This window comes from Vicugna pacos, chromosome 17 (assembly GCF_048564905.1).
Source record: "Vicugna pacos chromosome 17, VicPac4, whole genome shotgun sequence".
Taxonomy (NCBI): Eukaryota; Metazoa; Chordata; class Mammalia; order Artiodactyla; family Camelidae; genus Vicugna; species Vicugna pacos.
Window position 1 is genome coordinate 23,768,895 of NC_133003.1, and position 27,900 is coordinate 23,796,794.

General features: G+C 56.6%; 1 protein-coding gene across 8 annotated transcripts in view; it reads left to right on the plus strand.

The window, feature by feature from the left end:
* Positions 1-27,900, plus strand: part of DNAH1 (dynein axonemal heavy chain 1) — a 73,500-nt gene that overhangs the window by 20,327 nt on the left and 25,273 nt on the right. For 7 of the 8 annotated variants that reach the window (XR_012060657.1, XM_072941414.1, XM_072941413.1 and 4 more), the window contains exons 11-39: positions 4,455-4,612; positions 5,453-5,664; positions 6,356-6,654; positions 8,108-8,258; positions 8,977-9,170; positions 9,265-9,490; positions 9,971-10,090; positions 10,467-10,549; positions 11,637-11,778; positions 12,223-12,378; positions 12,746-12,944; positions 13,024-13,277; positions 13,869-14,081; positions 15,604-15,768; positions 16,240-16,361; positions 16,492-16,597; positions 17,162-17,341; positions 17,967-18,107; positions 18,713-18,876; positions 19,118-19,231; positions 19,902-20,090; positions 20,378-20,483; positions 21,207-21,320; positions 21,732-21,881; positions 23,380-23,466; positions 23,559-23,745; positions 25,474-25,565; positions 25,767-25,921; positions 26,975-27,152. Coding sequence is in view for 7 of the 8 variants with exons in the window: in XM_072941414.1 (XP_072797515.1) it covers positions 4,455-4,612; positions 5,453-5,664; positions 6,356-6,654; positions 8,108-8,258; positions 8,977-9,170; positions 9,265-9,490; positions 9,971-10,090; positions 10,467-10,549; positions 11,637-11,778; positions 12,223-12,378; positions 12,746-12,944; positions 13,024-13,277; positions 13,869-14,081; positions 15,604-15,768; positions 16,240-16,361; positions 16,492-16,597; positions 17,162-17,341; positions 17,967-18,107; positions 18,713-18,876; positions 19,118-19,231; positions 19,902-20,090; positions 20,378-20,483; positions 21,207-21,320; positions 21,732-21,881; positions 23,380-23,466; positions 23,559-23,745; positions 25,474-25,565; positions 25,767-25,921; positions 26,975-27,152 (4,657 nt within the window). In the remaining variant the exon portion in view is untranslated. The remainder of the gene's footprint in view (positions 1-4,454; positions 4,613-5,452; positions 5,665-6,355; positions 6,655-8,107; positions 8,259-8,976; positions 9,171-9,264; positions 9,491-9,970; positions 10,091-10,466; positions 10,550-11,636; positions 11,779-12,222; positions 12,379-12,745; positions 12,945-13,023; positions 13,278-13,868; positions 14,082-15,603; positions 15,769-16,239; positions 16,362-16,491; positions 16,598-17,161; positions 17,342-17,966; positions 18,108-18,712; positions 18,877-19,117; positions 19,232-19,901; positions 20,091-20,377; positions 20,484-21,206; positions 21,321-21,731; positions 21,882-23,379; positions 23,467-23,558; positions 23,746-25,473; positions 25,566-25,766; positions 25,922-26,974; positions 27,153-27,900) is intronic. The other variant, XM_072941416.1, reaches the window with a different exon arrangement.

A 27,900-nucleotide genomic window follows, 5' to 3' on the forward strand; every position in this document is an offset into this window, starting at 1 on the left:
AAGTAACAAAGATGCTGGGCTTAGATTGGCTTAGAAAACAGGGAAACTCATTACTTTACCTGTAACAAGAAATTTGATGCAGGACGTCCCAGGCTTGGGACATCAGGGCTTCCTTTGGTGTATACTACCTTTGTCTTCAGGGAAGATGGCAACAGCAGTTTCAGAAGCACAAGGTCCAGGGTCTGTTGAGTCCTGGTGTGGATTGGATTCCCCATCCAATATGGCAGAATATGATGGAGGAAGCAGCTAGACAGATGGGGTTTTAGGAGAAGTCTGGCCTCTGATTCCATGGGGAACTTTGGCACACAAATGACACCACAGAGTTTGCCCTGAGGGAGATAGGACAAGGGGGCTTGATTCTGTATCTCTGTATCAGTCGTTGGTCACAACTGGGTTGCGTCACCACTCTTAAACAGTTACTATTGGGACAAACCCCACCACGATCAGCTGATTCGATAGACTGGTTGAGATGTACCCCTGGGGCTGGGGATGGTTCATCTTGCTCTACATCAAGTGAGAAAGGAGCAAATCCTGGAATAAGAATGAGATGCAGTTAGGAGACAATGGACATTGGGCAGGCGGCCAGCCATGTGTGTGGCAGATACCTGTCTTGTGCCAGGGTTGGGGCACGGTGGTGACACCCCCAACAAAGGGCCCGCTCTCCCAGCTCTTGGTCTATTCAGGAAGAAAGGCAATGAGAAAGCTGGGTTATCTAGGGTTCTGAGGTACTGTGACCACAGAGCAAGGTAAGGAAATAGAGATGTCTCAGAGGGGCTCCTTGACATCAGGTGGTGAGGAAAGTCTCGCTGGAGAGAACATTTGAGCTGAGGCCCATAATGTAAGGGGAGAAGAGGATTCTGATTGACAAAGGTATGGTGCCTCCTGAAGCCGAGAGGTGGGGACGTGTTGGTGTGACGTGAGGAGCAGTGGGGGTTCATGTGGTCAGACTGGAGCAGAGAGGGCAGCAGTAGCCAGGGAGACAACATTGGAGAGGGAGGTCGGACAGCAGCGTGTAGGTAATGATGAAGAGCACACTCAGGGGCCCACGGCGTGAGAGGAACCAGTGGAGGGCCTTGAGCAGAGGACTGGCTTGACCACTGACACATTTAAAATATCCTTTTCTTCTCTGCCAAGTGGAGCATGGGTTGTAAGAGGGCAACAGGGGAGGCAGGGAGGTCAGTGAGGAGACTAACTCTATCATCCAGGCTGGAGACGGTGGTGCAGGCTGGAGGCTGGGGCCAGGGCCACGGCTGAGGAGCAGGAGAGAAGCAGATCTGTTTAGGGTTTTTTTTGAGGTGGAACCAGAGACTGGCCCTTGGGTGAATGTGCCAAGTGCACACCCAGCAGAGGAGGAGGCAGCACGGCTCACCCAGGTTCGGCTTAATCAGCTGGGTGCGTGCTGCTGCTGACTGAGCTGAGGGAGACTGGGGAGGGGTGGGTGTGGGCCGGGGTGGGGGGCAAGGAAGGCTTGATCTGGCATCGGGGGAGACCTCCCAGCGGAGATGTTGAGTGGGCAGTGGACACATGAGGGGAAATTTGCAGGTTCTCAGTGACTTCATGGACTGGGTGAGCTCCCCTGAAGAGAAAGAGTAGCCAGAGAAGGGGAAGGGTCTCAGGGCTGAGTCCCTGACAAGCCAACCATAGCAGTCAAGGAGGTGAGGGCAGAAGGGGAGCTGTGTGGAGAAAGCAGTGCAGGAATGGGGAGGGAGCCTCTGAGTCAAAGTGCTGAATGTCCAGTGAGCTGAGGACATCAGTGTCCTCTGCTCGGACAAGGCTGGGACCACGACATGCTCAGCTGGCATGGCCTTGTAGGTTGGGGAGGAGAGACTGGAAAGTGAGAGAGAGAAGAGGGCTAACTTTGTCATAAAGGGACAAAAAGAGATGGAAAAACCACAGGAGGGATTGCAGCTGAGGGACCATTCCTAATGATGGGAGACACCAGAGTGTGTGGGGGCCACTGGCAGGGGCCGGCAAAAGCAGGAGGGACTGAGGTGGCTGGAAAGAGGCGGAGCCAGTGGGGCCCAGATCTAAGGGAGGCTTGTGATGGGCCTGCCTTCTATTGTAGGGGAAGGAGTGTCCAGAAAACAGGCCAGTTCTCGAGTGGGCAGGTGGGCAGAGATGACGTTGTTTATGTCTGTTGGGTTCTGACTTTGGGGTGAAGTATGAGGCAGTCATCCCTCTGGAGTGGATGGGCAAGTGTGGGGTTTGCAGAGAAGGTGAGAAAGTCTCTTCTAGGTTTGGGGGATGGAGTGCATTTCTAGGCCATATTGAGAGCCTTTTGAAGGTGAGACCTGTCCCCTGCCTGTGAAATTCTCCAGCAAAGTCCCTCTGTTCTGGTGAAACGTGGGCTGCAGGCAGTTGAGATTTCCTGGTGGTGTAGTTACTAGAGCTGAGGTGGTCAGGATCGCAGAGGTGGGATGGAGGGAGACATAATGGAAGGGATGATGTTGAGGAACAGAGAGGCTGTCCATAGGGAGGGGGGAGCCCAGCCAGGTGCCCGGCACAGAGTGGCATACAGGGAACATGTGCTCGGTAAGTGCGTAATGAATGAATGAGTGAATGAAGTGCCTTCAGAGGGTCTGCCTGTGTGAAGAGCATGGAGATGATGTGCAAGCTTACCCCAGGCCCAGTGTTCTGGACCTCAGAGCCTAGCTTAGGGATGAGGTGGAGGGTCACCTGGGGTCACCCACCTTTGGGCTCAGTCATGGTGTCACAGCCACCTTACTTAGCCTGGGTTCTCAGCACCAGTCTTCCAGGTGCTGACACACCGTAGGCACCCAGTAAACATTTGCTAAATGAAAGCAAAGGAACTCTGTGGCAAGTGCCCCTGTAGAGCCCTGAGCTACAGGCAGCGGGTAGGCAGCCCTCCAGTGCTTCCAGGCCCAGGCTCCCTGCCCCATACCTCTATTGCTCTGGGACCTTCCCTAGACTCTCAGGGACTGACATTGGCAACGGAAGACGGATATGTTCCTGAACAGAAACCAGCATAAGTGTAGAGTAGGGACTAGTGGCCAGGCTGCAGTGGGGCTGAGCCAGCCATTGGGCAGAGTGTCTGAGTGGCCAGTTTAGGGGAACAGAGGCTTTTTCCAAGTGTTTCATGGCTGACTTCTAGTATCTTCACTGCCTCACTGTTTACCCAGCAGACCCTCAGTGGGAGCCTGCCGGGCACCAGGTTCTGGGCCTCCCAAGGGCAGGGTCTCCACTCCTCCAGAAACGTGGTGTCACCTCCCCATTTCCTGGGGAGGAGCCTGAGGCCTAGAGGATCGGGCCACTTGCCCACTCTTGCTCCATTAGTGAAAGGCCAGACCGCCAAGCCCTTTCCTCATGATCCATGCCACCTGCATCCACATCCTAGCTGGGGTGTGAGAACCAGGAAGGTGAGGATGCAGAGAGTGATTGAAACCCAGGGCCAGGAGGTGAAAGTCAGGAGTGGCTTCTTAGAGGAAGTGGCACCTAAGCTGAGCCTGTGGGGCTGGGAAGGAGAGAAACACAGAAAGAGAGGACAGGCCAGGTGAAGGATGCTGTGGATCAGAGTTGGGCTCTGGGATAGCATGGGCCTCCTCCCATCAGCCTTCACAGCTGGTCACATGGGGCTCTGAGCCACAGACATGCTTTTGTTCATTTTGTTATGTATGCACTCAACACCTGTGTACTGGGAATCCCTTAGAATACCAGGCCCTGTGCCAGGCTTTGCAGGAGTGACCATGAGATGGACACAACCTTCCCCTCACACTGTCCCTCACCCTGTGCTCACGGACCAGTGGGGAGCAAGAGTATAGAGACGGGAAGCACTTGGGAGCATAGATGGGGCGTGCCGTCATCCAGAGAGGGCAAAATATGCCCAGGACAGAAACCCGAAGGGAGGACCCTGGCTGGTCAGTAGGGGCTGGATCAATCAGAATGTGGCCACTAGAGGGGACAGTGTATGCAGAGGCTCTGAGGTGAGTGAGAACTCAGTGCCTCCGGGAACTGAGGGCTGCCTCTGGTTGGTGCTGGGTGGGAACAGGACAGCGGCTTGAGAGGAGGGTAAGGAGGGGCCAGAGCCAGCTAGAAGGGCCTCTTGGGTCCCAGTAAGAGGTTTGGCTTTACCCTAGAACCCAAGGGACCCAGGGATGGATTTTAAGCCAAAAAAGAATGTGGTCAGATTTGAGTTCTGTGGGTAGGGGTAGGAGTGAAGAGACCAAGCCCTAGGGATGACACTGAGAAGTGGGAAGTAAAATGAGCAGACTCAGGGACTGATGTGACGCAGGGTTGGGGGGGTGGCATGAAAGAGGCATGACGAGTGCTGGTAGTGGGGGGCTGGGTAGGAGGTGTGCCCATGAATGCAGAGAGGAGGCCCCAAACTCATGTCCCCAAGTCCATGGCAGAGCAGAGCCTGGCCCCCAGCTGGCCTGCAGCATGGAAACGGTGTGTGGAGCCCCCCTGACCCCGCTCTCTCTGGTCTCCATGGGCAGGGTTCTGGAGCACCTCAGCAGTCTGTGCAGAGAAGTGAGCCTGGACTATGAGCGCAGCATGAACAAGATCAACTTTGATAAAATTGTCTCCTCCAAGCCTGAGACATTCTCCTATGTGACCCTGCCTGAGAAGGAGGAGGAGAAGGTGCCCAGGCAAGGTATGGCTGGACAAAGGCAGGCCCATGGCCACACCCCTGTCCGAGCCCCTCCCACCCCTCCCTCTAGGGCCTATACACCAACACCCACCTCTCCTGTCCCCAGCATTCCTCCCCTTCTTTCCCCAGCTGCCTGGAGAGCTGGGAGTGGGGGTTGGGGGTGGGTGGGGAGGAAGAAGGCTCTTTTAAGAACAGCGGTCTGAGTGATGTAGAAGCATCAGGGCAAATGTGGACTAGGAAAGGAATTGTCCAGAAGTGGTTGAAAAGAACTCTAATTTGCTGACCTACAGACTTATAGCCCTTTCTTTCTCCGGTAATGAGAGTAGGCTGGCATTGCTTCAGCCCCATTTGACCCATGGTAGACTGAGTCTCAAGAGTAGCACAAGCTCTCCTTGCTTTGAGCCCCCTGATCCCTGCGAATTTCGTTTCCCAGCCCCAGCTTCCACGTGCATGAAGTGCCCTGGAAGCCAGGGTAGACTGTGGATCGTGGGCTCTCCCAGGGCCCTGGTGCCCACATCTTCCTTTCTTGGTGCTCCAGGGGAGGCCTCAGATAGGCCCCAGGGGTTGTGTGCAGGATGGGTGGGAGGGTGCGGGGAGGAAGCCCACAGTTCTCATCCACCTGGAAGGAGCCTGTGACCCACAGGGACCTGGAGGGAACTTGTTAACCCATCCCAGAGTGGGCACCTCACTGCAGGCCCTTGGGGTCCCCAGGTAAGCTGTGGGAAAGGAAGGGTTCTGGCGACATAGGCATCTCTTCCCTCCAGCAACACCCCTTAGATCTGCCCTGACCCCTGATATGTCCAAGGCCAATCTGACGCTGGCCCTTGGCATCCACCCCCGCAGGGTTGGTGAGTGTCCCCAAGTACCCCTTCCGGGAACAGAAGGCAGACTTCACCTTTGTATCCCTGCTTACACGGTCGGAGGTCATCACAGCCCTCAGCAAGGTGCGGGCCGAGTGCAACAAGGTGACTGCCATGTCCCTGTTCCATTCAAGCCTCTCCAAGTACAGCCGTCTGGAGGAGTTTGAGCAAATTCAGTCACAGACCTTCTCCCAGGTGTGTGGGCATCCCGGGCACAGAGGGCAGCAGCGGGCCAGGGCCTCAGAGCTGATGGGCACAGAACAGGGGCCCCAGGAAGCTCAGGGTGAGGCTGTGAGCCTGTGCTTTCCTTAAAACCAGCCCTTGTCTCTCCCTAGGCCTTGTGGAGGCTGGGGTGGGCGCCAAGGGAGGTGGTTCATCTTGGAGAGAAAAGGAGAACCAGGCTGGGCTCCCTTTCCAGTCATCTTCTGTCCCAACACTGGTGGCCCCTGAAGCAGACTCTCCATCTTGAAAAGGGGAGCAAGAACCCCTGCACCCCCATATCTACCTGAAGATTGGAGGGGTAGGGGGTTGGTGGGCAGCCTTGTGGGAGACAGGTGCCAGCTGGCCTAGGAGGAAAGCTCCTCCTCTCGGCTCCACTCTGCGCCTCGGTCACTCTCTGTCTCTCTGCTTCCTTCTCTGTGTCTCTGTGTCTCTCTCTTGGCTGGAGGGAAAGCCCTGCTTCTGCTGCCCCTCCCTCCCGCCTTTCCCGTCCCCGAGCAGCCCTGGTCCCCGGGGGTCACAGGGGTGTTCGTTGGCCAGGCTTGGCAGTAAGTTAGGGTGGGAGAGATCCCTCTGTGGTCATCTGACTCCACAGAGTCCCGAGCGTGGTGGCTGCAGGTAGTAGGCCCCTCGGTCAGCCATGCGATACCACTTGTGGCTGCCACAGGTGCAGATGTTCCTCAAGGACAGCTGGATCAGCACACTCAAGGTGGCCATGCGCAGCAGCCTGCGTGACATGAGCAAGGGATGGTACAACCTGTACGAGACCAACTGGGAGGTATACCTCATGTCGAAGCTGCGCAAGCTGATGGAGCTGCTCAAGTACATGCTGCAGGACACGCTGCGCTTCCTGGTGCAGGACTCGCTCGCCAGCTTCTCGCAGTTCATCAGTGATGCCTGCTGCAGTGTGCTGGACTGCACCGACGACATGGTCTGGGGTGAAGACTTAATCATCAGCCCCTACAGGTGGGGCACGGCTGGGCGGAGGCACCTGTCGACACCAGAACTGTTCCTTGTCAAGCGCTGGTGCTACGTTGGTGCTGGGTGCAGAGTCAGGGGATGGGGGCAGCCAAGGTCAGGGTGCCCAGCACTGCAGGGTCCTGGATGGCAGGGGGAGCCTGGCTCCCACCCTAGTTGCTGGGAATGTCCTACCAGCTGTGGCTGGCATGTCTTCTGGTGGCCTACACCTCTCATCAGTCACTGAAATCCTCAGTGGAAAAATTTTTTGAGTACTTGCCATGAACCAGCAGGGTTCTAGGGGAACAAGAGGGGCATGGCCCCTGCCCTCACATGGGCACAGACAGCAAGCAAATAAATAATAGACAGTCATTGCTGATCTTGGCAGGGGCTGTGACAGACTGGGGCGGGGAGGAATTGCCATGAGGGTCAGGGAGGCAGTGGCATCTGAGCCAAGAACTGACTGAGAGGAAATCAGCCGTGAGGAGATGCTGGGGAGGGGACACCAGGTGGAGGGACCAATGTGTGCAGAGCCATGGAGGGGAGAAAGAACTTGGGGGCCTTGAGGAAGGGAAAGCCAGCAGCTACGGCTGGAGTGGGGAGGGCAAGGAGGGCTGGTGGACAACATGGGAGAGGTTGTAGGGACCAGGCCAGGTCACCCAGAGCCTCCTGGGGTCATGGTCGGGGGCTGGATTTATTCTAAGTATGGTCAGCAGCATCAGAGGGAAGTAACTATCCGCATTACATTCCAAAACCATGCTCTGGATTTGTGGGGACGAGTGAAGCAGAAGAGGAGTCAGACCAAGGCTCTTACCATTATCTGGACAAGGGGTGAGGGGGCTGGGACTGACTGTGGGCAAATCTGGGGCAGTGCATGGGCTGCAGTGCTGGGCAGCCCGGCTGCAGGAGGACGTGTAGGGGGAGGCAAGTAGAGGAGGAGATAGGGCTGACTCCCAGGGTCCACCCCAGCACCGAGCCCTGGCGGGGCTGGTGGGAGTCAGTGGACACAGAATATCTGAGATGCCCATTAGAGGTTAGGGTGGTGAGTGATTGGCAGTCCAGAGCACAGGTGGAGGCTTGTCTGTGGTCTAGGCTTGAGGGTTGTTGGCGTGTAACGGGCGTCCGGAGCCAAGCATGGTGTGCTCCCAGGGAGAGCGTGGGCATCGCAAGTGCCCAGGGTCTGGCCAACCTGCCCTAATGACCTCTGGACCGCGTGGAGGTCCTCCCTCTCCCTGGTGTCCATAGGCCCCTGGAAAGGGGCAGGAACGAAGGAGGCTGTTTGGCTGGTCTGGGTATTTTTCTCTGGTAAGTGGGAGGTTTCTGGGAAAAGAGTAGAAGTGAATCTCGTGCATGGAGAAGCTCAAGAACCATCCTGCTGGAAGCAAAGTCCGAGGGCTGGGCCTCCCATGTGCAAGCCTCTTCAGGCCCCTGCCCACAGTCCACCCTGCTACTTCTCCCATAGGCCACGGAAGAATCCCCTTTTCATCGTGGACCTAGTGCTGGACACCTCAGGGGTGCACTACAGCACGCCGCTGGAGCAGTTTGAAACTTCTCTGCTCAACCTCTTTGACAAGGGCATCCTGGCCACCCACGCGGTGCCCCAGCTGGAGAAGGTACAGCCACAGAGGCCTGGGGCCCTTGTGCCAGGATTGCCACAATGTCAGAGCACTTCAACTTAATAATGAGCCCACCACCTGGCTGGCGGTGTGCTCAGGCCTGTAATTCTTGAATAACTCATTTAATCCTCACCATAAGCTGAACTGGGAACCATTAACATCCCCATTTTGTGGATGAGGCTTGGAGAAGTTTCGCCCAAGGTCATATAGCTGCTAAAAGTCAGACCTGCGACTTAAACTAGTCTCACTCACTCACTCCTGCCACAGCCATGTGTGACCCAGATCCCACCCAGCTCCTGATCTCTCTTTTTTGCTCAAGATGTAGACACAGACCAACCTCCAAACTCAGGACCGCTTCTCAAAAGTCCCCATTCATCAGCACTGTTGTGCACAGTCTGCTACCCCAGGCCCAAGAGCCTCTATAACCCCTGTCCTCTCCTGCCTCTTTTGCTGGTCACTCAGAGCCATCAGTGACCTGGTTGCCCCATCTTTTCCTTTCTTTGGCATGGGGCTGAGCCAGGCAAGACAGAGGAAGATGCTGCCCCTTGGTGGGCCCCTTGTCTTGTATTAGTCCCCAGCCCCTCTAAGAGACACGGAAACAAACCCTCTCTCCTGCCCCCTTACCATGCTCTCCGTGCTTGCCCACACCTCCAACCTCTCTGCCTGCCTCCCCCATGACTCATCCGGCTCTGTGCCCCTCCCCCTTCCTCTGCAGCTGGTGATGGAGGACATCTTCATCAGCGGCAACCCCCTGCTGGAGTCGGTGGGGCTTCATGAGCCGCTGGTGGAGGAGCTACGGGCCATCATCGCCAACGCTATCTGCAAGGCCATGATCCCACTGCAGGCCTACGCCAAGGAGTACAGGAAGTACCTGGAGCTAAACAACAATGATGTGGCCACTTTCCTCAAGTGCGTGCGTGTCCTGAGTGTGTCTGTGTATCTGTGTGACCCCTGCCCACCCTCTCACCACTCCCTGCCCCTCATGGGTGCCCACTGTCCACAGGGCCTCCCAGATGCAGTGCCCGTCAGCTGAGGAGGTGCGGGAGGTGGTGCTCACCCACCTGCAGGAGAAGGAGGTCCTGGACAGCTCGCTGCCCAGCAGCATCATCATTGGGCCCTTCTACATCAATGTTGACAACGTCAAGCAGAGCCTGTCCAAGAAGTGCAAGGCCCTGGCCACTTCCATGCTGGACATCCTGGCCAAGAACCTGCACAAGGAGGTGGATGATGTAAGTGTCCACCTGCCAGGCCGCAGCAACCACACCCACACGCCCCCTCACATACACGGTGAACTCCCACAAGCAAGGCTCAGGGGTGTCTGCAGACATCCAAGCCTGTGAAAGTATCTGGAAGTCACCTTGCCTTGACCCTGCCTGGGGTCAAATGGGAGGTCCTAGGAAGTGAGGGCTGCTGTGTTTTTCCCTGGACTTAGAAAGACCTGGGAACCCCTCAAAGGACACCCTGAGTTGAGTCATTTTGTGGAGCTGAGAGTGCAGGTGCAGGAGGCTGGGGAGGGGAGAGCACGCTAGGTGGCCCTCAGCCCTGCAGTGAGCTGTCTGGGAGTGCCCTTTCTCAGGATGCACTGCAGGAGGTGGTGGAGTGGGGGCAGTTCCCTGTCCAGGGACACTGGAACCAAGAAGGAGGAGCAGGCCCCAGGGAGGATAAGGGAGGGGCATGCGGCCTCCCTAGCGCCCTCTTCCACCTGGCAGATTTGTGAGGAGTTCCGCAGCATCAGCCGCAAGATCTATGAGAAGCCCAACAGCATCGAGGAGCTGGCTGAGCTCCGTGAGTGGATGAAGGGCATCCCGGAGAAACTGGTGGGGCTAGAGGTGAGGCAGGCACATGGGGCCTGGGGGCTAGGGACGGGCTGGGAGAGCAGGAGCTGGGAGGCTGGGAGTGAGGTAGACACACAGAGGATGGGTGGGCTCTGAGGGTAATGAGACTGGGTGCACGATGGAGATTCAGAGCTGTGCTGCCGGGGAGGTCAGGAGAGTGGAGGGTATGGTTAGGGGGCTGGAGGTTGGAGGTCTGGCGACCATGGCCCTTGGAGCCCTGAGCCCAATGCTGGCCTTGCATCCCACACCTCTGCCATTGCCCCAGGCCTCCTCTCTCTGAAAGAGAGCAGCCTCTCCCTAGCACCCAACCACTCTGGGGAGCCCCCACTTCCTAAGCTCACATAGTACTCATCACTGCCTGTCCCTGCAGGAGCGAATCGTGAAGATCATGGACGACTACCAGGTCATGGATGAATTCCTTTACAACCTCAGCACAGATGACTTCAATGACAAGTGAGTGGGAGCTGGGTCCCCACAGCAGCCAGGTGGTGGACAGGAGGAGGTGGGGGAGGAATTGCTGAGCCATGGCGGCCAAGGGCGATGCGGGCACACCAGCAATGCCATGCAGAGATGCCAGAGGCCATGGCTCCACGCAGGCCAGGGCCAGGTGGCCAGTGGGGCACCTCTTGGTCGAGGGACTCTGGTGCCCCCCACCCTGTCTCCATTCTCTATTCTGTCATTGCCTGACACACATGTTCGCTGGGCCTGGGATACCCTTGTTTGTGGTTAGGGCCTTTGGAGGTCCTCGGGAGCACAGAAAGAAGGCAAAGCCCAGCCCAGTGGTCAGTCCCTGGGGAGGAGCACTTGTTCCCACTCAGCTGAGGAGCCTCATGGGAAACAGCCTCAGATTGGGACTGCCCTAATGAGGCCCAGAGACCCCTTGACCGGCCTGCCTCACAGACAGGGATGCCTCCTGGTCACCAGGGCCTAGGAGAGACTGGCATTCTCCTGGGAGCCCTGCCCAGGGGCCCCAAGGCAGCTGCTTTCCCGAGCACTCATGGTGGGCCTACCCCAGGATCTGCAGCCCTAGGCCAGCTGCAGGCAGAATCCCTGAAGCCCACAGGCCCCCATGTCAGCCAGCAAAGGGAGTTGGTCTGACATGAAGGAAGCTGATCTGGGGGCCCTGGCTGGGCACGAAGGAAGTGCAGGCTAGAGGCTGTCCCTTTGCCTCATCTGAGGTGAGGCGCCTTCAGACCTGAGATTTAAGACGGAAACTCAGGATCCCTTCTCTCATTTCGGACACCACTCTCTCCTTGTCCCAATACCGCAGTGGACATGTTGGGTGTGCCTCTCCCTGGATGCTGACCATAGCTCCCAGCCCACAATCCCAGAGCAGGAACTGCCTCTCCTTCCAGGCAGACCTGCATGGCAGTGGTGACACTGACTGCCTCCCAACTCACGTCTGCTTCCCAGTTGCCTGGCCCTGACTGGCTCCAGCTACCACCCAGCTCCCCCATTCTCCCCTTAGCCCTGGCGTGCCCACCACACTATTTCATTGTGACAGTCCCCTCCCCCCATTCCCTACCCCTGCTCTATCCAGATGGGCTGCCAGCAATTGGCCTGCTAAGATCCTCGGACAGATAGAGATGGTGCGGCAGCAGCACATTGAAGATGAGGAGAAGTTCCGGAAAATCCAGATCATGGATCAGAACAACTTCCAGGAGAAACTAGAAGGGCTGCAGGTGGGGCAGGGCTGAGGGCTCTGTGGGGACTGGCTCCCCACCCCCCCTACAAGCATGCACGTGCGCACACACACACACCTCTCCAGGGCGGGGCCTCGCCCCTAGCAGTCAGGTGCTGTGTCAATGTTTGCTGGATTAATGAACAGAAAGGCACCTGGGCAGCAAGTTCTAGGAAAATTCAGGATAGTGAAGAGCCCCACCTCTTTTGTTGTGTCTTCGTGGCCCAGTGGGTGTTCAGGGCATTGGGTCTGCCTCCAACCTTGCTGTATTACTGTGGGGTGGTCAGCTGCTTGTGACAGGCCAGGAACTGCTCCAGGAAAAGAAAGCCCCCTCAGAACTGGGAGATGATGTCCTGGGGTCCTCAGGCTCCCTGGGTGTGCGTTGGGAGTTATGGGCCTAGGTTGGGGCATGGAGGCCTCTGACCCCTGGCTCCTTGGTCTGCAGCTGGTGGTAGCTGGCTTCTCCACCCACGTGGAGATTGTGCGAGCACATGAGATCGCCAATGAGGTGCGACGGGTCAAGAAGCAGCTGAAAGATTGCCAGCAGCTGGCGATGCTCTACAACAACCGCGAGCGCATCTTTGGCTTGCCCATCACCAATGTAGGGCTCCCCTGGGCACGCTGGCCCCCTGTTCTGGGAAGGGTTCAAGGAAGAGCCCCTGGCATTTGCAGCCACATGTGAGGCCAGCTGCCAGGTGGAAGGGCCCTGGCATTTGTGGGGCTGGATGGAGCAGGCTGCAGAGAGGAACTCACCTACCCCTGGCCCTCAGGGCAGGGAGGCTGGCTGGACCCAAGCAGGAGGCCTTGCTCAGCCACTCAGAGCCCAGAGCCCATGGAGGAAGGAGGAGGGGAGGTGAGGCCTGAGTCCACGGGGACAGCAGCCAGGAGCAAGGAGGGGGCCCAAGAAGGAGCAACCTGGAGAGACTGGGGAGCATCCTGACACAGCCCTGGCTCTTCTGCCCCTGCAGTATGACAAGCTCTCCAGGATGGTGAAGGAGTTCCAGCCCTACCTGGACCTCTGGACCACAGCCTCCGACTGGCTGCGCTGGTCTGAGAGCTGGATGAATGACCCCCTGTCAGCCATTGACGCGGAGCAGCTGGAGAAAAATGTCATCGAGTCCTTCAAGACAATGCACAAGTGCGTGAAGCAGTTCAAGGATGTCCCAGGTAGGCAGCCCAACCCACCTTTGCCCTCCTTCCCGGCCTTTGCCAGCTGCCTCTCACCCCTGCCTGCCCTGCCCCGCAGCCTGCCAGGACATGGCCTTAGATATCCGGGCCCGCATCGAGGAGTTCAAGCCATACATCCCGCTGATCCAGGGGCTGCGCAACCCTGGCATGAGGAACAGGCACTGGGACGTGCTGTCCAATGAGATTAACATTAATGTCAGGCCTAAGGCCAACCTGACCTTCGCCCGCTGTCTTGAGATGAACCTGCAGGACCATATCGAGAGCATCAGCAAGGTGGCCGAGGTGGCCGGCAAGGAGTATGCCATCGAGCAGGTGGGCAGCCACCAGCAGGCCTGCTTTGCCCCACCCACATACTGCCCAATGGTATAGGAGGCTGACAGTCCCCGGCCCCATCCCTGGGGTTAGTCACCAGGTGCACGGATTGAGGTGCAGCCTATTAAGTGAGTTAATAATGTATGTGAAATGTTTAGCACAGTGTCCACCATCCCTGTTATTACTCAGTTATTCCTCTCAGAGTGCTTCCTCCTCCACAAAGGAGCCGATAGCATTACCCTCATTTAACAGGTGAGCAAATTAAGGTTCAGAGAGGTTCAGTAACTGGCCAGAGTGACATAGCCAGTTAAGCGCTAGAATTGGGACCAGAGCTCCTACCCAGCACCTTCGCTGCCTCCCAACATGCTTGTACATGCATGTTGTACAAGTGCACCACGTGTGAGAGCAAGTTGGCCTTGGATTCTGACGAGGACCTGTAGAGGGATTCATTGACCAGACAAGCTGAGAGCTGGCAGAACAGGGCCCAAGTGAAGGTCATGGCTGGGCAGAACCTGCCCTTCCCTGCCCAGCACCACTCAGACTGTGGATTAGCTCCTTCCTGGGACCCAGTCTTGACTTGTCCCACCCCAGGCACTGGACAAGATGGAGAAGGAGTGGTCTACCATCCTGTTCAATGTGATGCCCTACAAGGAGACAGAGACCTACATCCTCAAGAGCCCAGATGAGGCCTCACAGCTGCTCGATGACCACATCGTCATGACCCAGAGCATGTCCTTCTCGCCCTACAAGACGCCCTTCGAGCAGCGCATCAACTCCTGGGAGAACAAGCTGAAGCTGACCCAGGTGGGCCCTCCTGTCCCCCTCTTCCCACCCCCTCGAAACACCCTGTCCCAAGATGGCTCTTTGTGGTGTCTGGGTGGGGCTGGAAGTGATGAAGTGCCTTGCCCAGGTTTGCACAGGCCCTGGCTCTCTGGTAGGCCTCTCAGTCAGAGGAGGGGGACTAGAAGGGGGCTCCCTATCTCTGAGTTCAGCTGCTGGAGGAGGTAATTCAGGACATGGGGGTAGGCCCCCTCCCCCCAGTGTTTGGGCCAAAGCTGTGGTTAAGAAGGGGCATGAAAGCTGCCAGCAGACCCCTAAAGGGCTGCCTGGGCTTGAGATAATGTGTGCTTCCAGTCTCAAGACTTTTTGGGCTGGACATCACGAGGCCCTGAGCCTCCCACTCCCATCTTATTTGGAGCTGGCTTCAGGGTAAAGGTGCCAGGGCACTGGGGACTGCTGCTCAGGGCTCTCAAGACTGGTGGCCAGGCTACCTGCAGAGCCCTGGAGGTCAGTCCCAGGGCCAGGCCTCCAGGTGTGCTTCCGACAGCCCCTTCCCTGAGGTCTTCCTGGGAGCTATTCAGAAACCTCCAGTGAAGGCCAGTAGCTGAGTGAGGAGGGCTTCCTGTGTGCCCCTCGGATCACCCAGGGATGCCTGAGATTGCCAGCATTGTCCCTGAGTCTCTGTCCTTCACTCATGCTGTCCTCTCCAACTAGAGTTGCAACTTCTCCAGGGCTCAGCATCAAGTGGCCCTCACTGATTCCCCCACACCCACCTGCACAGTGCTCCCGTCGAGGCCCTTGGTAGATGCCTCTGACAGAGCTCATCACACATGCTGGGTCTTTGGTGATTCAGAGGCAGAACTGGTCGTTTAGTGGACTGTGGGCTCCTCAAGGGCAGGAACCACACCCCGTTCTCCTCTATTTCCCTGGTGCCTACATGAATCTGGCAGGGGCCTGGCACAGAGCTGGCCACAGAACACATCTCATGGAAAAGAACATGAACAAATGAATGAATGAGTTTGCACTGAGAGGAAAAGACAACAGATAAATTCAGAAAGGGGAATTTAGAGGCAGAGGGGAAAGTGTCTTGTTTTAAAGAAGTCTCACTCTTGGATTGATGTTTTAGAGAATATTTTAGGGATCTCAAGCTCAAGCCCCAGTATACCTCAAAGAATGCTGGGGACATAGACCCAGAGTCCTCCCAGGAGAGGAGATCGGTTCGGTCTTTCATGCACTGGACTCTCCTTGTTGCTTCAGGATTTGTTGGTTCAGGCATAGTTCTCTCATAAGGAAGAGCAGATCCCCTGCTCTGTTGGAGGCGTGAGCATCCTGTGAGGGCCTTGGGGTATCTCTGGAGGACAGGCATTCATGCAGGCTCTTTGTTCCCTGGAGCACTGTGACTGACAGCACCATCTGGAAATTTCCCATCGACACTGGCTCTGGTGCCCAGTGTTCTGCCCAGAACTCTGGTGGGATAAAATATCTAGGTTGTAGGGGACAGGACCCAACTTAGACTCCAAGCTCTGACAGTCCATGCCCTGTCCAGGAAGTACTGGAGGAGTGGCTGAACTGTCAGCGGGCTTGGCTCTACCTGGAGCCCATCTTCAGCTCTGAGGACATCAACCGACAGTTGCCAGTGGAGAGCAAGCGCTACCAGACAATGGAGCGCATCTGGAGGAAGATCATGAAGAATGCCTACGAGAACCGGGAGGTGAGCTCGCAAGTGGATGGGAGGGGGCAGCTGGGACCACTGGGGCACCTCCTGGTCTCACCTCTCCCTAACAAGAAAGACTGGAGAACAAGTCCAAGGCTTTGGTCTTGGCCTGTGTCCCCCTGAGTGAGCTCCCCAGTCTTGTGAGACACTCCTCAGAAGCACAACACTTGATGATTTTCCTCTTAGAGAATTGCAGTCCACATTAGTATTTCAAAGGCCCTGACAAGTCCTGTAGCAAAATCAAACTCGTCTTTGTTTAACCCTAGTTTTTTTGGCCATAGTTTTTTTTCTGTGGGACCGGCAGAGGTGATGGATGCAGCCCCTGGCCTGGGGACATTTTTCTGTCTCCACCCCTTCCCAAGTCCCACTGAGGGTCTCTAGGTGGCATGCATGGGTGCTCTGAGCCCACTTTGCTGCCTCCCAGTTGGTCCACACTCACTTCCAGTTTTTCTGACCCCGGCCACACAGGTGATCAATGTGTGCTCTGATCAGAGGCTGCTGGACAGCTTGCGGGACTGCAACAAGCTGCTGGACATGGTGCAGAAGGGCCTCAGCGAATACTTGGAGACCAAGCGGAGCGCCTTCGCCAGGTGGACACCACCGGGCCTACCCACAAGCTGGAGGGGTCCAGTACACCCCACCAGGCTGGGATGCAAGGATGTCAATAGTACTGGGGCAGCTGGGACCCAGGGGCTGCCTGACCCACTCTTCCCGTGGCAGATTCTACTTCCTGTCTGATGATGAGCTACTAGAGATCTTGTCCCAGGCGAAGGACCCCACAGCTGTGCAGCCCCACCTGCGCAAGTGCTTCGAGAACATTGCCCAGGTGGGTAACTGGGCCAGGGGCTCATGGAGGCATCTTCCCAGGGAGGATACCTCTTCTCTCACCCTAAGTCTTTTTAGCAGGAAATGAGGTGGCAGGTGAGATTCCTGACCCTAGGAGACATACCCCAGGGCCTGTGGGAGGAAAGTCAACTGCAGAAACCTTGGCTGAGGGTTGGGGGGCCCTTGGCTTGCAACTCCTCTGGGGGAGCCCTGTCCCCCCAGTGCACTGAGGTACTGGCTAGGTTGAGAGACCCATGAGGCCAGAGGTTCCTGACTCTCCTTGCCCTCATCCTCATCTACAAGGGAGGCCACACAGGCCCGAGCAGGAGGGTGACACACAGGGCAGGCTTAGCCTCCTTCTCCAAGTGGGCTAGGCCACAGCTGGGGACAAGGCAGACCCATTCTGCCCACAAGCAGTCAGGGAAGTCTCAGCCAAGGTAGATGCTCATGGGGCAGAACTCTCTTCTGAAGATGGAGGGCACAGTTGGTGTCAGCGGTGGGGCTGTGGTGGTCAGGGCCTCTGGGCACACCTGCGGTAACCCCTCTCGCTGCCCCCTGCCCACAGCTGCTGTTCCAGGAGGACCTGGAGATCACACATATGTACTCGGCGGAGGGTGAGGAGGTGCAGCTGTCCTTCTCCATCTACCCATCCAACAATGTGGAGGACTGGCTGCGGGAGGTGGAGCACAGCATGAAGGCCAGCGTGCGGGACATCATTGAGAGGGCCATCAAGGCCTACCCCACGGTGAGCTGTGCCTCCCCTCCCAGCGCAGCGTCCAAAACTGCTCGTCCTCCCATCTGCCCCTTTCCCAGTACCTCTCCGCTCCATCAAAGGGGCTGGGCTGCCTACCTGCCTCATCCTCAGATTACAGCCCTGACTCCAGTCAGCCAGAGGGTCTCTGGGGGCGGGGATCCTTGAGCCCACTCAGGGAGGAATCTGGAAACATGCTCCAGAAAGTGAGATTTTGAAGTGCTCACCGTGTGCCAGGGCCTGGGCTGGGGCTTCACCCACAGTACCTCTCTCAGCTCCACAATTGGCAGCTGGCCTGGGGTTTAAGCCTTATCCTGCCAAATCAGCTGAGAGATGTTTTCTGTTTTCTGCCCAAAGGGCATGTGATTGGCAGGTGGCAGTCAGGATTTGTACCCAGGACTGCGTGTTCCCCGATCCTGGGTTCCAACCCCTCTGCTTCCAGGTCTCCTCTGCTGAGGAGGTGATAACTCTGCCCAACCCCAAGAGGCCCAGAGCTTAATGCTTTTGAGGTGGAATTAACAACTTGAGCCGATAAGGACAGATGGCATTTAAGGGGAAAAGAGTGCAGGGTCGAGGCTGGCGGCTGCTTGGGTTAACCCTGCCTGTGTTGTCTTCCTAGATGCCCAGGACTCAGTGGGTTCTGAACTGGCCTGGCCAGGTGACCATTGCCGGGTGCCAGACCTACTGGACCATGGAGGTGGCAGAGGCACTGGAGGCCAGCAACCTCAGTAACCAGCTGTTTCCCCAGCTTGCCCGGCAGGTGGGAGTCAAGGGTGGGGGTCACCATCTGCTCCCCACAAACACCCCACACCCTGGAGGAGCCCAGTAACTACAGGAGCTTTGTCCTGTAATGATCCCAGAAGAGGTCCTGGGTTAGAATCAAAGAGTGGAAGGTCAGACACCCTTAAAATGAGTGTCTCATGACCAGTCATGTGGTAGGGATGGGGGCTCTGAGGCCAGGCAGGTACCCTTGTCCTGATGGTCAGGGTGGGAGCCTCATACCTGGAGCCCTCCTGGACTGTCCCGTGGCCTGTCCTCACTCTGTGCACCAGCTTCTCACCATACTCCTTCCTTGAGCTCCTCCCGAGGCCCACAACCTGGGCCTCAACACTGTACACGGCAGGGAGGCAGGTGCCATGTGTGTGCCTCTGTTTTTATTCACTTCCCTACCAGACTTCCCACATGACCAGTGCTCTGTCCTCCCTCCCCCTGCCTGGTCTCTGTACCCCTCACATCCCAAGCCATCAGAAACCCCCAAGGTAGAGGGCTGTTTCTGACAGAAACCCATCCTGTGTGCAAGGAAAGAGGAAGCCCACCTGCAGCGTGGCCCTGCCAACCCCTGACGGTGTCCCCTGACTCCTGCAGCTCAGTGACCTGGTGGCGCTGGTGCGGGGGAAGCTGTCCCGCATGCAACGAGCTGTGCTGTCGGCCTTAATCGTCATCGAGGTCCACGCCAAGGATGTGGTATACAAGCTGATCCAGGAGAACGTGGTCAGTGTGAATGACTTTGAGTGGATCTCTCAGCTAAGGTGAGGAGGCAGGCATCCTTGGCCCAGCCACGTCCAGGGCAAGGGCAGCAGCAGGAGGGGGCCAGGGAGGGTGGAGAGTCAACTACAACAGGCTGGTCCCTGCCCTAAAGGTCCTGGGGCAAGCTGGGTGGGGTGCCTTGGTGCTCTTATTCCCCCAGAGAACCACCTCTCCTCAACCACGTACCCTGCCCAGTGGCCCATGGTCCACACGGCCTGGGAACCCATCTCTTCGCAATGCCAGGTACTACTGGACCAATAACAACCTGTACATCCGGGCTGTGAATGCCGAGTTCATCTATGGCTATGAGTACCTAGGCAACAGTGGGAGGCTGGTGATCACGCCCCTCACAGACAGGTGAGCACTCTCCTTCCCACGCTGGACCCCTCCCTCCAGCTCTGGCTGGTCCAGGAGTCCGGGGTTCACACGATGCCGTCAGTCCACGATGAACCAGTTCTTCAAAGGTTAGGAGCTCAGGCTTTGGGTTCAAAACTGTCTCTGCCCACTGCAAGCTGAGCAATCTTGGGCAGGTAGCTAACCCCTCTGTGCCTCAGTTTCCTCTGCAGTCTCCTCAAGGTGGTTATGAGAGTTTCATAAGCTGACATGTAAAACTCTTAGCACTCGTGGTGCTCAGTTTGCATCTAACGGGTATGGGCTTCACTGACTATCAGTCAGATCCTCCTTCCAACCTGCCAGGGGAATTGATCTTGAGAGAAACAGTGGGTGAGTCCCTTTATAAGGTGAACACTTCTCTTCTAAAGTAGTCATTTCCTCTGGTGACCTCCATTTAGCCACGTACTGCAGGGCCTTGGGGTGGGGTGGGGGAACACTGGTCAGATGACCAAGGGCTCCCTCCACTCCTAACCCCAGCAACCAGGGCTGGGCACATCTGGGGCCTGGAGAGTCGGGGAGGAGCAGGATCTGCCCCTCCATGGGGTCCAAGACGGTAGGGGGCTCTCTCTCCCCATGTCTGTGGGACTCCAGAGGGAGGTGCATGGCTCATGCCCACCTCCTCTCACTCCTGCAGGTGCTACCTGACCTTGACTGGGGCCCTGCACCTCAAGTTTGGGGGTGCCCCCGCTGGCCCGGCTGGTACAGGGAAAACTGAGACCACCAAAGACCTGGGCAAGGCCTTGGCCATCCAGACCGTTGTGTTCAACTGCTCCGATCAGCTCGACTTCATGGCCATGGGCAAGTTCTTCAAGGGCCTGGCCAGGTGAGGCTGGGCATGCTGGTGGCACAAAACAGGGCAGGGAAGCTGAGCTTTCCTGGGGTCACTGTCCTAGAGGAGCCTCACGAGATGGTGGAGGGATGGGACAGGATAATAGGAGTCAAAGGCTCGGCTCCTGGAGGGTGCTGGGATGGGGTGGTGGGCGATAGGTTTGTGGCTGAGCTGATGGAGATGGCTGTTGAGGGCTTCTTCCCCAGCAGAGTCAGAGGGGTCCCTTGGAGATGCCGGAGGGGCTCTGAACTCATATCCCCCAATGTTTTCCCCTCACTTAGTGCTGGAGCCTGGGCTTGCTTTGATGAGTTCAATCGCATTGATATCGAGGTGCTATCTGTGGTGGCACAGCAGATCACCACCATCCAGAAGGCACAGCAGCAGCGGGTGAGCCTCCAGGGGTGCTACCCACCTCCACACCTCCTCCAAGTTGCCATTTTTTCACCTCAGTTAGACCCACCACGCTCACACCACCATGTGACTCCCCACACTGGCAGAGTTAGAAGCCAGGCACTTGGGCCTGCCCTGGGCCCAACCTCTCTCTTCTCACAGGGGCCTGGGCATGACCCCACACCCCTCTGGCAGAGCTGCCTCTGGGGGATTTTTGTGGCAATTCAGGGAGCCCCACATCCCCACCTCACTCTGGGCACATCTCCCAGGCCAAGTTGTGGTGGATGAAGGGGTCCTTCCCCACATCCTGAGCTTAATGAAAAGCCCCAGCCTTTGTTCCCTCCTCTAGCCTTATTCAGGGTGATCAGAGGTCTTCTTCCGAAGATCGGAGCTAGGAGGTTGGGCAGTGCCCCAGCCCCACCCCAGTAGGACTCTGGGTCCCAGTCAGAGCCAAACTTGCTCAGGTCTTGGGGGAATCAGTGCCAGGGATTGGGGGTGGAAGGAGTGGAAAGCAGGAGATGTGTGAAGACCTCAGGGAGCCAGGACCTGGAAGCCACTGGGACCAGAGGTTTTAGGCTAGATCCTGAGAGAGGAGCCAACCCATGGTCAGGGGTCCAGTCTAGGCTGACCAGCTATAGCCAGGACAGGGGCATCAATGAGGGGTGGGGGAAGGGCAACGAGAAGAGGGGGCAGGTGAGCCAACCCCTCCCACCTCCATAGGTGGAACGCTTCATGTTTGAAGGTGTTGAGATCCCACTTGTGCCCTCCTGCGCAGTGTTTATCACCATGAACCCGGGGTATGCCGGCCGCACTGAGCTGCCCGATAACCTGAAGGTAAGTTCAGGCCCATATTAGCCCAAGAGGCTGCCCAGGGCAATGGGAACCACCAGAGCTGTGACTTGGGCTCAGAGATGCTAAAGCATTTATGCAAGGACATACAGCTACTGGGCATCAGGGACTGAGATTCCACGTGGCAGCGCTCCTGCCCAGGGGTGGACAGGAGGGCCCAGGCTTGTCCTCAAGGCTTGGGAGAAGGTAAGGGGCAGGTTCCATTCAGCACAAAGGAATGGTTTCTGATGGGTAGAGGAGTCCCCCTGCAGGGGAGTATCAGCTGTGGCAGGTGTGGTGCAGGGAGAATCCAAGCATCAGCGGGGCAGTAAAGCTGCCTTCAGAGGACCAGACAGTCCAGGGAGCAGGTGGTGCTCTGGGAGGGGAGATTGGTCACACGTATACCATGTGCCCCAGGCGCTCTTCCGGCCCGTGGCCATGATGGTTCCAGATTATGCCATGATCGCTGAGATCTCCCTCTACTCCTTTGGCTTCAGTGAGGCCAATGTGCTGGCCAAGAAAATCACTACCACCTTCAAGCTGTCCTCAGAGCAGCTCAGTTCCCAGGTAAGGCCCTGCCCCAACCCAGTACTAGGGTCTAATAGCTGCTACCTGCCCTCAACGACCACAGGAGATAGGAATGACATCCCCATTTCTCAGCTGAGGACCCTGAGGTTCTAAGAAACTAAGAGCCCGGCCAGGCTTATGCAGCACAGGGGAGCTGGAACAAAAGCTAGGAACATGGACTAGTTCAGGTGCGAGGGAAGGTCAACCAGTAAGAGACCAAGAGACACACAACCCAAGGCTGGGGAGCAAGTGCCCCAAGGTCTCATGGAACCAGAATGAGATAGCCAGCCCCCTCCCTCTGCCCACCCCGACACAAGCCTCCCAACACCAGGGTCTTCCCTTCAGCATGTGGAGCCCAGGTTCTAGGGGCCAACGCTGTCTGTACAGGCACCAGCACTGGTGGGTGAGCTTTCCTGTTTGACTCCAATCTCAGGCAGGCGCCCCCTTTGCAGTGGCAGAGATGAGCCCCAGCTCTGGGCCTACATGCTAACAGCTTAGTTTCTCTTTCTTAATGGTTCCAGAAAAAGTCCCTGGTATCACCCTAATAGGCGCTCTCTGGGTGACCTGCTCCTGCATGAATACCCATCACTGTGGCCTGGGGGACCATACTGCCTTTGGTCAAGTGGGGCCTGCTGCATCCCATGGGCTAGAGGAGCAATCTGTTACTGGGAAAAACAGCTTCTGTCCACCACAGTGCACTGTGGGTGCCAGCACCTCCACACACCCTCCTTTCTAACCATCCACTTTCAAAAATGCAACTTCATTAGAGCAACTATCCTCACATGGTTCTGGAAATGCACTCAACCCTTCCCAAGTGCTAGTGATCCAAAGCCAAACCCAGTCTCTTCATGTAGCTCCAAGTCTAAGATTTCTGGGAAATGTGCTTGTCTGTGGGTCAGATCCAGGTGTAGCTCTCAGGGTCTGGCAAAATGGTAAGTTTAACCATCTCTAACACACCTGCTATATAATGGAGACCAATAGAACTGGTGGCAAAGGCAGGAAAAGCCACAGTGATGCGACCAAAAGGGTAGAACTAGAGAGATGTGATGAACATCAGAAGGAAGCTCAATGACCATCGAGGCCAGTCTGTTTATGGCACAGATTGGAAATTCCTTCATTCCCTTTTTGAACAAAACTTGAGTGCCTCCCTACCCTTGGTGCTTTACGGGGACCACAGGGATTTAGCTGTGGTCAAGGCAGACTCCTCACCCTCAGAGTGAAGGTGAAGAGTGAAGCAGGGATGCAGGATAAGTTACCTGATAAAGGGAAAGGGCCTCTGAGGTGGTGGAATAGAAGGCGCCAGAGGAACCCGAAGTGGGGCACCCAGCCCAGGCGGGGATGTGCGGGTAGGTGCAGATGGCCTGCAAGGGAAGTGACACTTCTGCTATGAGCTAGGCGATGAGGCATGGCTAGGTGCCAGGTTGGAGGGAGAGTGTTGCTGTCAGAAGCCCCGCGAGACATAGTGCCCACCCACCCCTCCCATGTACGGTGGTGACAGGATCACTATGACTTTGGGATGAGAGCTGTGAAGACCGTGATCTCGGCTGCCGGAAACCTCAAGCGAGAAAACCCCAGCATGAACGAGGTAAGCTGTGTCCAGAGAGGTGCCTGGGGAGGGAGGCTTCAGGGGGAGTCTGGAGCAGCTGGAGGGGCATCTGACCTGGGCCTCTGCTGCAGGAGCTGATTTGCCTCCGGGCCATCAGAGATGTGAATGTGCCCAAGTTCCTGCAGGAGGACCTCAGACTCTTCTCTGGGATCGTGTCTGATCTGTTCCCCACCATCAAGGAGGAGGAGACTGACTACGGCATCCTGGAAAAGGCCATTCGCAAGGCCTGCGAGAAGAACAATCTCAAGGACGTGGACGGTGAGCCCCTGTCCTGCCCCGCAGTCCTGTGGGTGTCAGAGGAGGGCTGGGTCTGGTCTCCCTGGGGTTGCAGTCCAGCCTCAGGCTCCCTCATAGCTGGCCAGGTGCTGTGGGCTGGGGCTCTCTGCCAAGCAGTCCACGGGCAATGCAGGTGCCCAGCCCTGTCTCCACTGGGATCCTTCAGGTGAGGTAATCTAGGAAAAAACTCCTTTTCCCTCATTCTCACTCTCACAACACTTCTGACACTGGATGTATGGTTTTCCTCCCCACATTCACTAATTCTCAGGCACAGCTAGGTGTCCTATTATTCAATTCAATCCTGACACTAATCGGAGTTAGCACAGACTCCACGGGTTAAGAGCTCAGTCCCACAAGACTGCTCCCACTTCAGACACCAGTTGCCAGTACTGGGTCCCCAGGTTACCCATAACTTCTGTCCCACTTGGGACAAATTAGAGGTCCCTGTAACCCTCTCCTCAGGCCTGATCATTTGCTAGGACAGCTCACAGAACTCAGGGAAACATGTACCTTTGCTGGTTTGTTATATAATAAAGGATGTGATCAAGGATACAGGTGAACAGCCAGATGAAGAGATACATAGAGCAAGGCCTGTCCCCATAGGATTGGGGTGAGTCCCAGCAATCTGGAAGCTCACCATTCCGGAAGATCTCCAAACCCCATAGTTAGGGGATTTTTTTTTGGAGGACTCATGACATACACATGATCACTTATTAACTCCACTGCCAGCCCCTCTCCTGTCTACGAAGAACAGGGGTAGGCCTGAAAGTTCCAAGCTTCTAATCATGGTTCAGTCTTTCTGGTAAACAGCCCCCTCCTAGGAGTTCACCACCAAGAGTTGCCTCATTGGGCAACAAGATGTTCCTAACACTTGGGAAATTACACAGGAGCTCTGTGTTAGGAACCAGAGACTACATATTGAAAAGGATGGTTCTTCTGGCACCCCTGTCTACAAGGGTTTGAGGGGCTGTGTGTCAGGAACCAGGGACAGAGACAATATGTGTATTGCTTATGATTTTGCAGTGGGGAAGCAGGTGCTGCCCTGCCCCCAGGCCTCTTGCTGTACCCCCTCCACCCTGAGTGAGGTGCAGTCACAGCTTGGACCACACCCTTACTCCTCCCTGACAGAGGATCTTCTCTGCCCCATCCTTACCTGCTTGGGGCAAGAATGGGGTTGGGTGTCAGGATTAGGGGAAGAGAATGAGCTGTGTCCTGTTCACACCTCCTGCCCCGTCCCATCCCAGCCAACCTCCACCTCTTTTGGAGCGAGGGCTCCACCCACATGCAGAGCACATGGCTGTACCTGCAGGACTTGGCCACTTCCCTGTGGAGCCACAGGCCTGGTGTCGAGTTAGTGCTGTCAGATGACTGGGTGGAAGCTTTGGGGCTGTGGTTGATTTGGAGGCCTGTGACAGCTGACACCGAGCCAGCATCAGTGGATGTTAAGGAATAATAGTCACAGTGGAAATCATGGCCGGCCGTTAGCAGAGAATTCCTACTCCGTGCCAGGCTCTGTGCTCAGGGCTTCATCTGTCTCTACCCATGAGGTTGGTACTACTGCCATCCCCACTTTACAGACAAGGAAACTGAGCCTCAGGGAGTGAGGTAACTCACCCGAGGTCACCCAGAAAGCTAGTGGCATTGTCAAGACCAAGCTAGTGGCAGACTCCTCCTCTGACCTCCGCCCCTCTACCCCCCATGTCCCTCCAGGCTTCCTGACCAAGTGCATCCAGCTCTATGAGACCACTGTGGTGCGGCATGGCCTCATGCTCGTCGGGCCCACGGGCTCTGGCAAGAGTAATGTAAGCAGAGCCAAGCTGGGCGGCCCAGTGCCCAGACAGTGGGCCTGGGGACAGTGCGGCCTCAACAGGGGTCTTGGCCCCAACTTGTACCTGTAGAATTCCCCTCTAGAATCCCCCTCCTGCTCCCTGTGGCCCACAGCCTGCTCCAGCCCTCTCTCTGGGGAGCTAGGAGGCTCACTCTCCTCTGGCCTGTCTCCCCAGTGTTACAGGGTCCTGGCAGCTGCCATGACATTGCTGAAAGGACAGCCATCCATCAGCGGCGGTGTGTACGAGGCCGTCAACTACTACGTGCTCAACCCCAAGTCCATCACGATGGGCCAGCTGTATGGGGAGTTTGATCTGCTCACCCACGAGTGGTGAGTGGTGCCCATGTTCCCAGACCTCTGCAGGCTGTGGGCCAGGCCCTACCCGACCCCCCAGTCAAATGCCTGGGACTCTATCCACCACTTCCTCCTGAGTGACCCACTTCACCCCGCTGGGCCTTGCAAAGTGGGGATAAAGGAGAAAATGAACTTAACACATGGAGGGTTCCTAGGACAACATGGCACACGCCAAGTGCTCAGTAAATGCTGACTGTTGTCATTGCCCCACCAGAAGCTGGTGGTCCTTGGGCCTCTGCCCCTGGGCTGAGGCCTGCGTTTCAGGAGGGGTGTGCTAAGCTGGGAGAAGGCAGCAGGGTAGAGGTCCTCCAAACATCAGCATCTGTGGGTTTTCTCTGGGGCTATTCTGTCTCTCTAGAGAAGTCTCCAGTCTCCTGCTGGGGTGTCTGCTTGGTCCCAGTGTCCTGGGAACCCAGAAGGGGATGGGCACTTGAGAGGCACAGTCAGCACCTGTCTTTCTGAATATGGGCTTGTCCTGCTTCCCCCATTTCTGGTGAAGGGCCTCACCCACATCCACTCAGGCTCTTGTGTGGGTAGATGGGGGCTGGGGAGCAGACTAGAAAAATGCCCCCCTACCCACCCTCTTCCCTGGCATTTGGTGCCTCTGAAGTCTGAGCCTTCCTGGGTTCTGTGGCAGAAACTAGATATATCTCACGACCTGCTTTCTCTGCCAGGTCGTTTACCTCTTCTCTGTCTCTGCCTGTCTTCCAGGGCTGTGGGAACCTCCATTTCTGTGTTGTCTCCTCCCCATCTTCCTTTTCTTTTGGGGATAATTACTTTTCATCTTCCTTTAACTATATCTTTAGTGAGGAATCAGTAGGGAGAGAATATAACCACACGTTTTCAGTACATCATATTACGTAAGAAAGTCCCATTTTCCCTACTATAATTTTTAAGTGAATGGAAGATATTGAAGAAGAAGGAAAAAAAAAAAAGCAGAGCAGAGCCAGCCTGGATCCCTGGGAGCCAGCTGTACTTGCCACCCTGCCTCCCCTGTGCCTACAATGCTGTCCTCCCTGGTGGCTGCAGGACGGATGGGATCTTCTCCTCCCTGATCCGGGCAGGGGCCATCGCCTCCGACACCAACAAGAAATGGTACATGTTTGATGGGCCAGTGGACGCCGTCTGGATTGAGAACATGAACACAGTGCTGGACGACAACAAGAAGCTGTGCCTCAGCTCCGGGGAGATCATCAAGCTCACCGAGGTGTGTCCACCACTTCACTCACCCTGCTCCCCTCCACAGCTGCATGGGCCCAGAGGCTGCACCATGCTGGCCACGCCTCATCACCCTTCCCTCTTGGGCCCACAGCTCTATCTCAGGCAGTCCCCACGGTCCCCCCAGGAGCTGGCTCCCAATGCCCTCTGGTCCCCAGGCTTCTGCACCTCGGGCATGACCTACTCAACTGCTCAGCTTCGCCCTTTCCACAGACCCCTTTTCTGTGATGGTCTGAACCCAGGACCCTGATGACCACCCCACTGCAGTTGATGCTGCCTCGTGCCTCCCAGGCCCATTTGCAGCCGTATCAGTCCAGTCTGAGTTAGGCATCCTAGCAGCATGCCTGGAGTCTGTGGGACAGGTGGTACATACCTGGCCACAGGGACACCTGCCTGGTATGTAAAGGGCAGTTCTCAGAGAAGTAATGGTATTGCCTGTGGGTAAGAGCAGCAAATTTCTTGAGTCCTGAGAACACTTGGAAATCAGTGTGATCCTGTGTCCTTGTACACAGGTGTGGAGCTCTGGAGCACAGCACACAGCTTCCATCAGGTTTCCCCGGGGCTCCAGGGACCCCAAAATGCCCTGAACCCAGGCTGACCAAAGGGCTGCCAGGAATCTCCCGACTTTGATTCCTCCTCAGGGCTCCAGTGAGAGCCACATTATCAGCTAAGGGCCAAGGTTCTTTCATTCTCCCCACCCCAGCACTGCTTCTGGCCCATCACCTCCATGGCCTGCT